At 42.2% G+C, this 17,496-nt stretch overlaps 1 protein-coding gene across 2 annotated transcripts in view; it reads right to left on the reverse strand.

Annotated features, from left to right (window-relative positions):
* Fbxw10 (F-box and WD repeat domain containing 10) overlaps positions 1-17,496 on the reverse strand; it is a 43,733-nt gene that overhangs the window by 6,995 nt on the left and 19,242 nt on the right. The window contains exons 9-12 of one of the 2 annotated variants that reach the window (XM_070026986.1): positions 15,747-15,895; positions 13,596-13,738; positions 5,425-5,583; positions 3,356-3,621 (exon numbers count right to left, since the gene is read on the reverse strand). In XM_070026986.1, the coding sequence (XP_069883087.1) occupies positions 3,356-3,621; positions 5,425-5,583; positions 13,596-13,738; positions 15,747-15,895 (717 nt within the window). The remainder of the gene's footprint in view (positions 1-3,355; positions 3,622-5,424; positions 5,584-13,595; positions 13,739-15,746; positions 15,896-17,496) is intronic. The other variant, XM_070026987.1, reaches the window with a different exon arrangement.

Consider the following 17,496-nt stretch of genomic DNA (forward strand, 5'->3'; position numbering starts at 1 on the left):
AAAATACTGTACAGGGCTGGGAAGGTGGCTCAGTGGTAGAGCGCTTGCCTTGCATGCATGAGGCCCTGGGTTCAATTCCTCTGGCACCAGATCAGCAAAAAAAAAACAACGGAAGTGGCGCTGTAGCTCAAGTGGTGGAGCACTAGCCTTGAGCTGAAGAGCTGAAGGACAGCACCCAGGCCCAGAATTGAGGCCCCATGACGGGACCAAAAAAAAAAAAAGAAAGAAAATACTGTACAGAGGGGTTACAATTACATGGGCAAGATAATAAGTACATTTCTTATCAAGCATTGTAGCCTTCTCCTTTGTTTCCCCTTCCCATCCCTTCCCATCCTCCCCTCCCCCTCCCCACCCAATCCTCCTCCCCCTCCCCCACCAAAGTTGTAAAGTTCGTTTTCGACATAACAACTTGTACATCTCATTGTTGCAATGGGTCCATCTGTATCCCTATTTAAACGATTTGTTTTTTCCCTTCCCCTCCACAAATTATACCAACATCAAATACAGTGAAAGCAGGGGTTATACCTTGGGGGAGGGACATACAAAGCAACAAAGAGATAATCTTATAAATGTGTTAGAAACAATTGCATGAAAGAAAAAAAAACATTTGAATACATATGTTAGGGTTCATTTCCCTAACATCAATTTATCTGACCTTTTCTGCTTGACTCAGACATATACTAGTTATTGCAAATAAGGGAAACCATGGGACCTATGTTTCTTTGGGCCTGGCTTACTTCACTTAATATAATTTTTTCCAAGTCTTTCCATTTCCTAACAAATGGGGCAATGTCATTCTTTCTGATCGAGGCATAGAATTGCAATGTGTATATATATCACATTTTCTTGATCCATTCATCTACTGAGGGGCATCTGGGTTGGTTCCATATCTTAACTATGGTAAATAATGCTGCAATGAACATAGCCGTGCTGGTAGCTTTAGTGTGGCCTTGTTTGTGAACATTTGGGTAAATGCCCAAAAGTGGGATTGCTGGGTCATAGGGGAGCTCTATATGGAGTCTTCTGAGCAACCTCCATACTGCTTTCCAAAGTGGTTGAACAAGTTTACACTCCCACCAACAATGCAGTAAGGTTCTCTTCTGTCCACATCCCCTCCAGATTCTGTTGTTATTGGAGTTCTTGATTATAGCCATTCTAACTGGGGTGAGGTGGTATCTCAGTGTTGTTTTGATTTGCATTTCTTTTATGGCTAGGGAGGTTGAGCATTTCTTCATGTGTCTATTGGCCATCCTTCTTTCCTCTTCAGAGAAGTTTCTCTTTAAGTCTTTAGCCCACTTATTTATTGGGCAGTTGTTTCTTTGAAGATTTGTTGTTGGGGGATTTAATTTTTTGAGTTCCAGGTATATTTTAGATATGAGACCCTTGTCCGTTGTATGGCTAGTGAAGATTTTTCTCCCAACCTGTGGGCTGTCTATTGATCTTGCTAGCTATGTCCTTTGCCATGCAGAAGCTCTGCAATTTCATGCAATCCCATTTGTCAACCTTTCTTTGATTTGTTGTGTTTCTGGGTCTCTATTAAGAAAATTTCGGCCTGTGACAGTGTGTGTGTTCTGAGGCTTACTACTTGAGCCACAGCTCCACTTTTGGCTTTTTAGTGGTTAACTGAAGTTTAGTGTATGGACTTTCCTGTCCTATCTAACTTTGAACTGCAATCCTCAGATCTCAGCTTCCTAAGTAGCTAGAATTATAGGCATGAGCCACCAGCAGCCTTGTTAATTCATTCTTTAGATGCCATAAATGGAATAAATCATGTGGTCAAGACCTTAGCCCTGACCTTCCCTATACATTCACATACATACACACCTGTTTTATAACTGGTATCTTCCAGGTACATACATTATGTTTCAGAGATACAAAGAGAAAACATTCTCTAATACATTCTTAGAGCATGTTTTAACCTACAGTTTTCTGATTTTGCCTTTTGTGGTACTAATATGTGAACTCAAGGCTTTATGCTTGCTAGGCAAGTAGTCTACTATTGAGCCACACCTCCAATCTTATATTTTCACCTACTTCTTTTCTTTATCTTGAGGAAAAACTCTATGTATCTATATATAGAGAGAGTTGAATTTTGGATACGGTATTGGTTGCTTAGGATTTTAAAAATTATCTTCAAGAAGTAATATAAAGGAGGACTGGGAAGGTGGCTCAGTGGTAGAGCACTTGCCTTGCATGCCTGAGGCCCTGGGTTCGATTCCTCAGCACCACATAAGCAAAAAGAAAAAATCCGGAAGTGGAGCTGTGGCTCAAGTGGTAGAGCGCTAGCCTTGAGCCGAAGAGCTGAGGGACAGCGCCCAGGCCCAGAGTTCAGGCCCCACGACTGGACCCCCCCCCAAAAAAACCCTTATCCCATTTGAAAGAAATAAAGTTTATTAAAAAAAGAAGAAGTAATATAAAGGAGTTGCCATCCAAACGAAGAAGTTTATGGTTGCTTTTTTTATTTTGTTATTGTTTTAATGGTAAGCATTAAGGCTATTCTTATCTAACATATAAAGATTTGAATAAACTTGAAAATCTAAGGTGTGAAAATCAGATTTCCTTTAGCTACAAATTAATGGGAATGACGCCTGCTTTCCTAAAAGATTAAGATTTATAGTGCATATTCACAATAGCTAGGATATGGAAACAACCCCGATGCCCCACCACAGATGAATGGATCCAAAAATTGTGGTATCTATACACAATGGAATATTATGCAGCCATTAGAAATGATGAAATAATGGCATTTGCAGGGAAATGGATGGAGCTAGACGAAATCATGTTGAGTGAGGTAAGCCAAGAGCAAAGAGACAAACGGTACATGGTCTCCCTGATAAGTGGATGTTAAATCCAAAATGTTAGGTGATACGACAAAATTAACAGGACTTAAGAAACAAAGAACTTCCACTCATCTGGTCGAATCACTACTAAATATCCCCATGCTGCTGATCACATGTATGGTGTATATGTGTACACCGTTATATGTTATAGACCATGACAGACAATTTGCGCCAGGAAAGTTAGAATGAGCTTGTGACTTTAAATGAGCATCATTATTCCACAATACTGTGAAATTTGGGAAATTATGTAATCACTTAATCACAATTTAAAAAAAAAGAACCTCGGGGAAGGTAGGGAGGGAAGGGATAGTAGGGGGGGAAAACAATTGAGGAGGCAACAATGCTCAATAGGAAGTGTACTCATTACCTTACTCATGTAACTGTAACCCTCTGTATAGTATCTTTACAATAAAAAAATTTTTAAAAAGATTTATAGTGCAAAGAAACCCTCAGTCAATCTATACAACAAAGAAACCAATCTATCCTACTTGATAGCTATCACTAATCTCCTTTACCTGATGCTGACTTGGATAGCTTCTCCAGACCACGGGACTTAGAAGTCTTTTTTGACTGTAACTCCTGGATCTCTGTGTGTTTACTAGGTCCAGACTCTTTTAGGTTATGAAGACGAATGTTAGACTTGGAAACAATATCAAGGTTGATTTCTTCCTTTTCTTCCTCTTTCTCCTTCTTCTTCAGTTTAGTTCTTTCCTGGGCGTACTGCCACTTCACATTCTCAAAGTGGAACATGAGGATATTGTTCACTGTGTTTACCACCATCCTAGAACCAAAACAAGTTGCCCATGAAAGAGAAAGGCACATGGAGCCCTCCAAAATGTAAATTGCAAAGAGATAGAGAGAGAGAGAGAGAGAGAGAGAGAGAGAGAGAGAGAGAGAGAGAGAGAGAGATTGAAATATTATAGCTAAGTTACTTTCCGTTCCAAAGGCTGAAGTTTGAAGACCTGAATGTATACCCCAGTAAAGTTTGTATTTAGGTTGGAAACTCTGGAATAAAGGAATTGAATCCAATAAAGAGATCTCTTTCAGACTTATTTGTACTTTAGTATAAAGGAAATCATCCCGGGTGGGAGTATAATCCAAATTGAGAGGCAGAGGCTAAAGCAATAGGATTGTGAGTTAAAGGTTAGCCTGGAGGTATATACTGACACTTTGTCTCAAAAAAAAATTTTTTTGCCAGTCCTGGGGCTCGAAGTCAGGGCCTAGGCACTGTCCCTGAGCTTCTTTTGTTAAGGCTAGCATTCTACCACTTGAGCCACAGTGCCACTTCCAGCTTTTTCTGCTAACGTGGTAGGAATCGAACCCAGGGCCTCATGCATGCAAGGCAAGTACTCTACAACTGAGCCACCTTTCTAGCTCTCACTTGTGAGTTGTCAGTTGTCAGTTGTGAGGCTTGAACTCTAGGCCTGGGCACTGTTCCTGAGCTCTTCAGCTCAAGGCTAATGCTCTACCACTTGAGCCACAGTGCCACTTCTGGCCTTTTCTGTTTATATGGTGCTAAGGAATTGAATCCAGAGTCTCATGCATGAGAGGCAAGCACTCTACCACTGAGCCACCTTCCCAGCCCCCACCCATTTTTTGTTTTTGTTTTTGTTTTTTTAAGACAAATCATTTCTCTGGATGAAAAAGGGTGAGAACCAAGTGTTTTTGTTTTCATTTTGTTTGGGTATTGGGGATAGAACCGGGGCCCTCAGACATGTAGGCATGCAATATACCACAACCCTTTGTAGGATTATCACTTCTTAAATGAAAAGCAATCATTTGCTGAGCCTTATTGCCAGCATCTTGTTTTCCTTTAAGATGAACTTATAATGAACTTCCATTAAAGGTTAGGCAATATGGTTCAGAGACATTAAATGATGACTCAGGTGAGCCTGGAGAAGAGTTTGTAATTCTGTTTGGTTATTTTCTATACTGTCATGCTAAACCTATTCTTTTTTCTCTCTTTTTGTGCTTCACTGTCCCTGAACTTTTTTGCTCAAGGCTAGCACTCTACCACAGCTCCAAATCTGGCTATTTCAGGATTTTCCTGGGAGAAATCCTAGACACTCTCATCTCCAATTTGAACTGCTATTCTCATAACTCAGCCTCCTGAATAGATAGTATGACAAGTGTAAGCCACTGGTATCCTGGCTTGTAAAAGCTATCCTTATAAAACAAACACAGAAGCATATACAAGTTCAGCCAGTGTACTGGTGCACTTACTTGCTCAGCTCACCCTCACTAGACTCCCCGCTACTGTGACACAACTAGAAATTACATCAGAGACAGTTGATGGCACTCAGAGCTATTTGATATGTGATCAAATAGTATTCAGAGGCTGAGCAGAACTATGGTCTTTAAAGAAGAACTATATTATACACTCATTGATTGAACACCCAGAAAGAATTCAGAATCAAAAATGAACTCCAGTAAGTTTTGTGCAAAGCACAATAGTCTCCCAAATGACAAAATCAACAGGAAACATTGATACCTTGCTTCAGCTGATGATTCTACACTAGTGTCCCAGAAGAGAAAAAAATCACCCAGAATTGATCATGGCTTTGACCTTTGCACTACCACTCACCTGTTGCCATGATAAAAGAAGGACAGCACAGGATCACCTTTGGCTTCAACTTTTATCAGTTTCAGACAGTTTCCATTGAGAAAATTGTAAATGCGTATCTTGCCATCTGCACAGGCGCTGATAACCCGGAGATAGAGAAGGGACACTTGCAGTACCTCCCTGGCAGGGAACAACACATTTAGGCAGTACCTACCTCTGGTAAGCTTCTTAGGTTTGCTTCTACTTTGAGTATTTTTTTATGTGGCTGGGAGACAGTGGCCACAGAACTGGTGTTTCTCACATTCTACAAACTAGATATAAACCATTAACATTCAGACAGCCCTTTTCTTGTTCTGTAGTTACCGCATTTCTGCAAACTTAGTCATAGGGACACAGACGACAAAGCAAAAAAGGCTTCTGTCATTGTTTGAAGGCAAATTTGATGCCTAACTCTTTACTTACACAAAAAGTCATATGAAGAATCATTCAATAATGTTTTTGTTTTGTGCTGGTACTAGGGCTTGAACTTAGGGCCTAGACTCTGTTTCTTAGCTTTTTGCTCAAGCCTGGCACTCTACTTCAGCTACAGCTCCACTTCTGTCTTTTTCTGAGTAGTTTATTGGAGGTAAGAGTCTCAGACTTTTTTTTTTTTTTGGTTGGTTGTGGGGCTTGAACTCTGGGCTTGGACACTGTCCCTGTGCTCTTCAGCTCAAGGTAAGCGCTCACCGCTTGAGCCACAATGCCACTTCTAGTTTTCCAGTAGTTTATTGGAGATAAGAGTCTCACGGACTTTCCTGCTGGCTTTGGACCGAGATCCTTAGACCTCAGCCTCCTAAGCAGCTAGGATTACAGGTGTGAGCTACCAGCGCCTGTCTCAGACTTTTCTGCCCAGGCTGGCTTTGAACCTCTATGCTCAGATCTCATCCTTCTGAGTAGCTAGGATTACAGATAAGAACCACTGGTGCCTGTCTCATTCAGTGTTTTGATTACTTCTGAATAGGATTCCTAGAAGAAGAAATTAAAAAAGAAAACAGTAGGGAAAAGGATTATATAAAACAAAAATCTTAAACTGGGTAGTATCATTTTGGACTTAAATTATTGGCTTTAATTCTTTCAGCAAATAAATATTAATAAGAAAAATTGTACCCCAGGTTAGATTTATGGGTGTCCCCTTGACATGATCAGTAGGAAAGGGAGAGACTAGGAGAAGACTTAGAAAGATGTCTTCAATAAAATCCTTATGACAGCTGGATGCAAATTGGGACCCAGATATATGGCTTATTCAATCCTGACAAGCCTAATAACTATTTCTGGAGATGAACCCAGGTCCTCAAATATGCTAAGCAAATGCTCTACCACTAAGCTCCCCTATATTTCAGCAATATTATCACTTGTTAGCAGGCTTCAATATAACTTTACTGAGAAGGTGATTGTTTCTGTTTACAGAGTATGATCATTGGTACAGAGTGTTCAACAAAGAATGGCATCTGACTCAAACCACTGGCTTTAGCGCTAGTCAAATTTCAGAGGCAGATAAGGATTTGGCAAGGCACATACTAAGCATTCCCTGTCTTTTGCAGTCTTTGATCTTTCTCTCTTGTTAGTGGCCAAGGCCTTGCCAAATCCATATATATATATATACATATATATATATATTATATATATATATATATATATATATATATATATATATATATATATATATATACACACAGCAAGAAGCACAATGTGGCTTGAATCCTCCTTATGTAGTGGATGGATGGATGGATAAATACTTAGGTAGATAGGTAGGTAGATAGATAAGATAGATAGGATAGATAGAAATTCTGGCTTTTTCTTTTTTTTGGCAGGGTAGTTAATTTGAGATAAGGATTTCATGAATGGGCTGGGAAGGTGGCTCAGTGGTAGAGCGCTTGCCTTGCATGCTTGAGGCTCTGGGTTTGATTCCTCAGCACCACATAAGCAGAAAAAAAGAAGCCGGAAGTGGCGCTGTGGCTCAAGTGGTAGAGCTGAAGAGCTGAGGGACAGCACCCAGGCCCAGAGTTCAGGCCCCACGACCGGACCCCCCCAAAAAAAAAAACCAATTTTATGGACTTTCCCGCCCAGGCTGGTTTTGAACCATGATCCTCAGATCTCAGCCTCCTGAATAGTGAGGATTACAGGGGTGAGCTACCAATTCCCAGCAATTGGTACCTTTCCTAAGGACAGCTTATTCTTCCTATGAGGTAGTCATGTACTAGGAAAGAGACACCCTGGGAAAGAAGGGTTAACCTCTTTGTGTGTCTCTTTCATCTTTGTTGAGCTGGGCCTATACTTTACATAGGATCTTGTGACATTTGGTCATTTAATTTCTATCATTGAAAAGACTACTGATGAAAAGAACAGGCTTTGGCATCAGAAAATCTTCGATTGAGCCAGGCATGGTGGCTCATGTCTATAATCTCATCTACCAGGGCATTATTGGAACAATCAAGGCTTAAGTCCAGCTTAGGAAAAACGTAGCAAGAATCCATCTCAACCAATAGCTGGATGTGGTGGTACATACTGTCATCCCAGTTACCCAGGGAAGAATTAATAGGAATGTTGGGCTCTGGTGGCTTATATGTGTAATCCTACTCAGAAGGGTGAGATATGACAATTCAAGTTCAAAGCCAGTACAAGCAGAAAGTCCATGAGACTTTTTTTTAATTGGTTGTGGGGCTTGAACTCTGGGCCTGGGCACTGTCCCTCAGCTCTTTAGCTCAAGGCAAGCACTCTACCACTTGAGCCATAGTGCCATTTCCTGTTTTCTGGAAGTTAATTGGAGATAAGAGTCTCACAAACTTTCCTGCCCAGGCTGGGTTTGAACTGTGATCCTCAAATCTCAGCATCCTGAGTAGCTAGGATTATAGTTGTGAGCCACTGATGCTAGCATCTATGAGACTTTTATCTCTAACAAACCAGCAAAAAGCCAGAAGTAGAGGTCTGGCTCAAGTACAATGTCGGCCTTGAGCAAAAAGTGCCAAGTGAGAGCTGGAGACCTTGAATTCAAGCCCTAACACACACACACACACACACACACACACACACACACACACACACACACACACACAGAGAATTAATAGAAAGATTATGATTTGGGATAGCCAGAGCAAAAATGCTAGGCTCTATCCCTAACATAACTAAAGCAAAACTTAAATGGCTCCGGTGGTAGAACCTGTCTAGCTAGTTTGAGCCCCTGCGTTCAATTCCTAGGACCATGAGGAGGAAGAAAACCAGATCTTGAAATATGACTCTGTTATTTACAGTTAAACCTCTCAGTTTTCTCTTTCTATGAAAAGGAACAGTGACTTCTGCCTTACAAGATTGCTGACAGGATTAAAGTAATGAACATATTTTGTAAGCAGCTCAGTACCTGACACAATAGTGTTGGAATAAACTGGTCTCCTTTCAGGTTTTATCTGTCCTAGAAATAAGTTGACTCCTTCTTTGCCTTTTGTTTATCAAAGATACCTAAGAGGATGATGTTAGTGAAAATGTTGGAGTAAAGAACTACAAAATTCTACCATCAACAGCAACAAAAACGGACAAAAACTGCCAGAATAAACTTCTTCAGAATTCTAGAAAATAACTGAAGGCTTGCAACAAGTCAAGGAGCATTTAGACAGGCAAAATGGTCTTGGTGTCAGTGAAAACAGTATGTATAGGCCAATTGCCAGTGGCTCACACTTGTAATCCTAGCTACTCTGGAAGCTGAGATCTAAGGATCCCAATTTAAAGCCAGCCTTGGCAGAAAAGTCCATGAGACTTTTATCTTCAGTTACCCACCAAATTTCTAGAAGTAGAGCTATGGCTATGGTAGAGGGCCAGCTTTGAGCAGATAAGCTTTTGAGCATTTTTAAAAAATAGCACTCAAGGGGCTGGGAAGGTGGCTCAGTGGTAGAGCGCTTGCCTTGCATGCCTGAGGCCCTGGGTTCGATTCCTCAGCACCACATAAGCAAAAAGAAAAAAGCTGGAAGTGGCGCTATGGCTCAAGTGGTAGAGCGCTAGCCTTGAGCTGAAGAGCTGAGGGACAGCGCCCAGGCCCAGGCCCAGGCCCAGAGTTCATGCCCCACGACCGGACCCCCCCCAAAAAAAAAGCACTCAAGCCCTGAGTTCAAGCCCCAATACAACACACACACACACACACACACACACACACACACACACACACACACACACACACACACACACACAACCAGTATGCTTTGTGTGGCCTGTTAATTGACTGAATCCCATATACCACTTCCAAGTTCAATGGTACTGTGAAAATAAAACCCACATTCCTAGCTCCAGACAGAGCAGAACAGATCCATTCACAATGAGTTATTTGTTCTGTCTGGTGGCTTCTTGGAAGACTGGCTCAAAAGGTTTGTCTTTGTTTTGCCTAAGAATTGAAACAGTGTTCAAGCTGCTACCTGAAGGGCATGTGTTAAATAACAGGCAAAGTTTCAGTCCCTGTTACCTAAGGCAATAGAAATCTACCTGGGCAAATACACCCAACAGAAATCTTTGGAGGAAATACTGGGGAATGAAATGTACATAAATGCTATGAAAATCTCAGATATATTCCTAAGAATCTAGACAGCCAACATATATCCAAGGACGTGAACATGTTTAGGAAAGATCTGAGGAAGCCATAAACTGTCACCCCTGCCTAACCTTGATGTTCTGAGCAGGTAGGAAGGGAGGGCTAAAGCAGGTGAAAGGAATCAGAAAGATAATTAGTGAATATTTTCAGACAAAGATAAAGAAAAATAGAACATATCAAAATGTACTGACTGACTTCTGTAATCCCAGTACTCAGGAAGCGGTGGCAGGAGGATCTTGAATTCAAGACCAGCCTGGGCTACATCACAAGATCCTGTATCAAAGACAAACAAACACACACAGACACAGAATACAGTTGCACTAGTACTTGGGTAATTTTATAGACTCCAATCAATAACTTCTTACCTTAAGAAACTAGAAAAGAAGCTGGGCACTGGTGGCTCAAGCCTGTAATCCTAGCTACTCAGGAGGCTGAGATCTGAGAATCATGGTTCAAAGCCAGCCCAGGCAGAAAAGTCTGTGAGACTCTGATCTCCAATAAACCACTAGAAAACCGGAAGTGGCACTGTGGCTCTAGAGGCAGAGTGCTAGCCTTGAGCTGAAGAGCTGAGGGACAGCGCCCAAGCCCAGAGTTCAAGCCCCAAGACTGACCAAAAAAAAAGGAACTAGAAAAGATAGATCTATGGGGCTGAGAATGTGGCTTAGTGGTAAGAGTGCTTGCCTAGAATGAAGCCCTGGGTTTGATTCCTCAGTACCACATAAACAGAAAAAGCTGGAATGATGCTGTGGCTCAAGTGGTAGAGTGCTAGCCTTGATTGAGCAAGAGAAGCTCAAGGACAGTGCCCAGGCTCTGACCTCAAGCCCCAAAAATGGCAAAAGAAAAAAAAAAGGAAAGAAAAGATATATCCAAGCCCAAATCAAGAAGATGTTAAGAAATGATACAGCTTATAGCAAAATAAACAAAATAGAGAGTATATAAAATCAATGAAACGAAATGTTGATTCTTGGCCAGGCACCGCTAGCCCACACTTGTAATCCTAACATATTCAGGAAGTTGAGATCTGAGGATTGCAGTTCAAAGCCAGCCTGGGCAGGAAGTCCATGAGACTCTTATCTCCAATAAACCACTCAGAAAACTGGAAGTGGCATTGTGGCTCAAGTGGTAGAGCACTAGCTTTGAGCTGAAATGCTGAGTGACAGTGCCCAGGCCCAGAGTTCAAGCCCTACAACCAACAACAACAACAAAATGTTGATTCTTTGAAAAGGCCAACTAATCTTTAATTACACAATTGAGAAATCTTTATTTAAACTGACCAAGAAAATAAGAGAGACAAGTCTGGCTCTGGTAGCTCACGCCTGTAATTCTAGCTAATCAAGAGGCTGAGATGTGAGGATCATGGTTCAAAGGCAGCCAGACTAGGAAGAAAAGTCTGTAAAACTCTTATCTCCAATTAACAACCAGAAAATCTGAAGTGATGCTGTAGCTCAAAGTGGTAGACTGCTAGCCTTGAGCAAAATAGCTCAGGGCAGCTGGGAGCTGGTGGCTCATGCTTGTAATCCTAGCTATAGCTACTCAGGAGTCTTTGATCTGAGGATAGCAGTTCAAAGCCAGCCTGGTCAGGAAAGTCCGTAAGACTTTTTTTTTTTTTTTGGTCATGGGTCTTGAGCTCTGGCCTGGGCGCTCTCCCTCAGCTCTTCAGCTCAAGACTATTGCTCTACCACTTGAGCCACAGCTCATGCCTGTAATATCAGCTACTCAGGCATTGAGATCTTAAGGATGACAGTTTGAGGCTAACCTGGGTAGAAAAGTCCCTTAGACTCCATCTCTAATATAACCAACAGAAAGCTAACTTAGAGTCATAGCTTAAGTGGGAGAATGTAAGCTAATCAAGCAAACCAAGCAAATAGGAGGTCCTGAGTTCAAACACCAATACTATTGTAAGAAAAAAAGTTCCTATGAAGACATCTAAAGCTGTACTATATTAAACAACTGTCCTCTGGTACATTCTCCTGGGAAATCCACATATTCTTGTCATCAATGAATATACATTTAGCTTCCTAGAACTTTTTTTTTTTTTTTTTAATCGGTGGTGGGGCCTGAACTCTGGGCCTGGGCGCTGTCCCTCAGCTCTTCAGCTCAAGGTTAGCACCCTACCACTTGAGCCACAGCACCAATTCTGTTTATGTGGTGCTGAGGAATCAACCCTAGGGCCTCATGGATGGGAAGCAAGCACTTTACCACTAAGCCACCTTCCTAGCCCTCCTGGAACTTTTTTTTTTTTTTTTTTTAATTTTTTTTATTGTAGAGATACTATACAGAGGGTTACAGTTACATGAGTGAGGTAATGAGTACACTTCCACTTCCTCTTGAACATTGTTACCCCCTCCATTGTTTCCCCCCTACCATCCCCTCCCTCCCTCCCTTCCCCAAGGTTCTTTTTTTTTTTTTTTTTGATCGTGATTAAGTGATTACTTAATTTCCGGAAATTCACAGTATTGTGGAATAATGATGCTCATTTAAAGTCACAAGTTCATTCTAACTTTCCTGGAGCAAATTGTCTATCACAGTCTGTAATATATAACGGTGCTCATATGTTATATACCATATATGTGATCAGCAGCATGGGGATATTTAGTAGTGGTTCAACCAGATGAGTGGGAGTTCTTTGTTTCTTAAGTCCTGTTAGTTTTGTCATATCACCTAACATTTTGGATTCATCATCCACTTATCAGGGAGACCATGTACTGTTTGTCTCTTCGTTCTTGGCTTACCTCGCTCAACATGATTCCTTCTAGCTCCATCCATTTCCCTGCAAATGCCATTATTTTGTCATTTCTAATGGCTGCATAATATTCCATTGTGTATAGATACCACAATTTTTGGATCCATTCATCTGTCCTCCTGGAACTTTTTATAATGCACTCAGGGTAAGACGTATTATTCATATAATCTAAGAATAGCATAGAGCAGAGCCTATGAAATGGTGTCCATGACAGATTCATAACATCCTTTCTAAACAAACCAGGCTATGACCTCTGAATATTTCTTAATTGGTTCCAGGCAGCTACCACCACTAAATTTAAACTGGAATGAAAAATGAAATCCATTTGCTCTGCTGAAATAGAATCTAGTCCCCAGACTTGTAAGTATGACCTTTTCAAAAAACCTCTGTTAGCCAGGCACTGGTGTCTGATTCCTGTAATCGTAGCTATCCAAGAGTGAGATCTGAGAATAGCAGGTCAAAGCCAGCCTAAGCAGGAAAGTCAGTGAGACTATTATCCCAAGCAGGAAGATTATGAGTTCTGGATTAGCTCTAGATTAGCCTGAGTGACATTAGCAAGACCTTGTCTCAAACCCCCCACCCCCCAGGTCCTTTTTAATAACTTCTCCATATTATTTCTTAAAAGTATCAAATGAGGGTAAGAGAGAAAATGGCTGGAAGAGTGGGAGAGGAAAGAGGGTCAAGTGGAAGAGGAGGAAAGCAGAAATATATGAAATGAGCAGAGAGGACCAGAGAGCAGCCAGAAGCCACAGGGACTATTCTGCTGAAGACTTCAGTCTAAGGCACACTGGGAAAGATAGGGAATGTCACTTTGCCGGTCCCCACTTCCCTGGCACTTACTTTGGATGCTTGAAGGCCATCAGACACCTCTCGTACTTCCCCACCATGCTCCAGGCCATGACCAGGCCATCAGCACCTCCCGAGACGAGATGCCACTCATCAAAGAACAGGCACCTGACAATTCCCTCATGCCCCATGAGAGTCTAGGAGAAAAGAGGACACTGTTTTCAGACCCTCTTTAACTTGGATTTTAACTCCTCCAAGTTCAGGCCCTTTGTTCAATGAATCCCAAAGCCACCCTACCCATCAGGACTGCTACTTGCTTGGCATGTCCCTGAGCTGATTATTTCTGCTCAAAGAAGGCCAGAGGAGTCAGTCCCTGACTCCTCTCTGCAGAGCTCTCTCCCCAGCTCAGAAGGAATAGGACCAGGAAGGGGCTGGGGCAGAAATCCCTCTCTTTTGTTCTCAAGGGGTGAAGTATGATAAGGTGTCCCACCCTGGGCTCATCCTTGCCCGGGCCTAGTGGGTTCAGGGGATATTACTGTTCCTGCAGCTGAGGTTCAACCACAATGACAAAAACCCACAAGCCAAGCCAACCACTTTTTTACTGTGATCCTACATTCCTAGTCCACCAAGATCAAGGGGTTCGAATCCAGTAAAAGCAAGGTAATGAATGTCTGCAGTTGTCTGGTGTGTCTTCTGGAATTCCTGTGTTGAAAATTTAATCTCATAAGTCATATGCTAATGGTGTCTGGAGCTAGTAGGGCCTTGGGGAGATGGCTGTAAGTGAAGCTCTGTCCCCACCAGTGAATTAATCCATTCATGGATTATCACAGCAGTGGGTGGCTTTGTTACCAAAAAAAAAAGAAAGCAGTGCTGTCTCATGTGTTGTTTTTCTATCTCACTGTCTGGTGTCTTCCTCCATGACATGACCTAGCAGGAATCCCTCAAGCAGGTGCCAGTGCTGTGGTCTTGGTCTTCTATGACCCAAATAAACCTCCAATTTTTATAAATTACCCAAGCTCAGGTATGTTTTTAATGCAAAAGGAAATTATCTAGGGCTGGGAATGTGGCTCAGTGGTGGAGTGCTTGGTTCGCATGCATGAGGCCCTGGATTAGATTCCTCAACAACACATACACAGAAAAAGCTGGAAGTGGCACTGTGACTCAAGTGGCAGAGTGCTATCCTTGAGCAAAAGCAGCTCAGGGACAGTGCCCAGGCCCTGAGTTCAAGCCCCAGGACTGGCAAAAAAGAAAGAAAATGATCTAAAGTAATTTCCAATCACTTTAAGGCAGCCAATGTTCTTTCTTCATTAGAGGGTAGTGAGGAAATGATCCAATCATCCAATGTTTTCTCCTTATCAAAAGAGTAAAGGAGGGCTGGGAAGGTGGCTCAGTGGTAGAGCGCTTGCCTTGCATGCCTGAGGCCCTGGGTTTGATTCCTCAGCACCACATAAGCAAAATGAAAAAAGCCGGAAGTGGCGCTGTGGCTCAAATGGTAGAGCGCTAGCCTTGAGCTGAAGAGCTGAGGGACAGCGCACAGGCCCAGAGTTCAGACCCCATGACCAGAAAAAAAAAAAATTAAAAAAAAAAAAGAGTAAAGGATGTTGGGTACCTGTGGCACCTAGCTACTCAGGAGTCTAAGATTTGAAGATCATGGTTCATAGTTGGTCTGGGCAGGAAAGTCCCGTGAGACTTTTGTATCAAACCAGAAAACCAGAAGTGGTGCTGTGGCTCAAAGTGGTAGAGCACTAGGCTTGAGTGTAAAAGGTCAGGGACAGTGCCCAGACTCTTGAGATCAAACCCCACAACTGACCCCAAAAAAAAAAAAAAAAATGTAAAGGGAAAGAAGACAACAACGATGAAGAAACCTGTCCATCTTCTCCTTGCCCCAGCTAGGGTTAAGGTAGAATATTCTGGAAAAGAAAAAGGTACTTTACCTGTGTGACTGGAAAAAGCCCTGCGATTCATATAGGGTGCTGAGTTATAATGTAGCCTCCTCTACTTATTCCATGCCAATATGGTCATAATGGAGAGGGGACTTGTACTACTAACTGAGAATAACCCCCTGGGGAAGCTTTGTTGTTGGCTTTTGTTAGTGGCTGTAACTCAGTTGCTTCAAGTTGGTCTGGGGAGCTCCAGGGAGGAGGACAGATGATCCATCTCTTCTCATCATTCACCACCAGTGCTCCCAGCCTTCTGCCTGCTCACCTTTACCAGCTGGGTGTTAGCAATGTGCCACACTTTGATGAGCCCTTTCTCACAGGTGCTTACAATGTAGGTTTCACTTATCTTGATGGCTGAGATGGGGTCTTTGTGTTTAAATGTCTTCAGGCACTTCCCAGAATCTAATTCCCACTCTGAATGGAAGAGGGAGAGAGGGAAGGTAAGGAGGAAAGGGATAAGGGAGGGTTAGAGTGGTATTTTCCTATCACAAAAGCAAAGGCTAAGCCCAGTGCCGTGGCTCTCGCCTATAATCCTAGCTACTCTGGAAGCTGAGATCTGAGGATAGCAGTTCAAAGCCAGCCCAGGCAAGAAAGTCCGTGAGACTCTTATCTCCAATAAACCACCAGAAAACTGAAAGTGGCACTGTGGCTCAATTGGTAGAGTGCTAGCCTTGAGCTGAAGAGCTGAGGGACAGCACCCAGGTCCAGAGTTCAAGTCCCATGACTGACAAAAAAAAAAAAGAATAGACTTATTAGACATAAACCATTTATCAATTAGGTCCCAGGACTAAGTTACAGAGTCAGAGCTCCAAGGATCCAGGGAGTTCTGTGTGAGCCTGCAGAGATGGTCTTTGGGGTCTGGGCTCATCTAGACTTTGCTTTTTGGTGTTGTTGTTGTTGAGCTCTTCAGCTCAAGGCTAGCACTCTACCACTTGAGCCACAGTGCCACTTCCAGCTTTTTCTGTTTATGTGGGGCTGAGGGATTGAATGCAGGGCCTCATGTATGCAAGGCAAGCACTCTACCCCTGAGCCACCTTCCCAGCCCAATAAGCCTACTCTTTAAGCCTAAATGGAATTCATGGGGGATGTCTAGTGTTATTTCTTCCTTATCCATACCTAAGATCGCCAAAAGATACAAAAGTGGTTTATCTTCACTGGGGTTTGAATTTGTAATGCAGGTATTCTGCCACTTGAACCATGCCTTCAAACCCTCACCTGGGATATTTTCACCCCAGCTGTTGCATTCCCTAAAGCAATCAGGGAGAAGGATAAGAAATTCAAGGGTAGGATTTCCTCAGCAAATCTGATCATTTCCTATTTTTCCCCCATCTGCCTCTGACATACTGTAGCTTCCCAGGTCCCTGGCTTCTCTTCTCTTTTCAATCTTCCTTCCTGCTCTTCTGGAGGAACCCATACACATGAGTTCCACATGTTTACATTTTTTTTAACGGTTGTTGAGACAGGATCTCATTATGTAGCCCATATTAGCCTTGAATGTATGATCTTCCAGCTTCATCTTCTAGAGTGCAGAGACTATAGGTGTAGACTCCCAGGTTCAGATCACATCCTCCAATACAACCAAGCATAGATTTTAAAAAATATTGGGGGAAACAAGACAGTATCAGGCTGAAGATGTGGCTCAAGTGAAAGAGTACTTGTCTAGCAATCATGAGGCCTTGAGTTCTAATCCTAATACCACACACACACACACATGTGTATGTATATGTATATAGTATAGTGTAGAACCTATTCAAAAAGTATTTGCATTGTATTCAGCATTGTAAGTAATTTAGAGATGTTTAAATTATAGGAGAAAAGTGAATGTGTGAATGTGGGTACACAAATACTATGCCATTTTATAGAAGGGCTCTGAGTATTTATGGAGTCCTGAACACAGAGGGATGACTGTGTTTATATACTAACTGCCAAATGCATGTATCTGGAGCCCTGGATGGGGATATTCACACCTGCATCGGCTTCCAGGATACTCTTCCCTGTGTGTTCTCAGAACTTCA

The sequence above is a fragment of the Dipodomys merriami genome, unplaced genomic scaffold, assembly GCF_024711535.1.
Source record: "Dipodomys merriami isolate MVZ:Mamm:240054 unplaced genomic scaffold, mDipMer1.0.p SCAF_19, whole genome shotgun sequence".
Lineage (NCBI taxonomy): Eukaryota > Metazoa > Chordata > Mammalia > Rodentia > Heteromyidae > Dipodomys > Dipodomys merriami.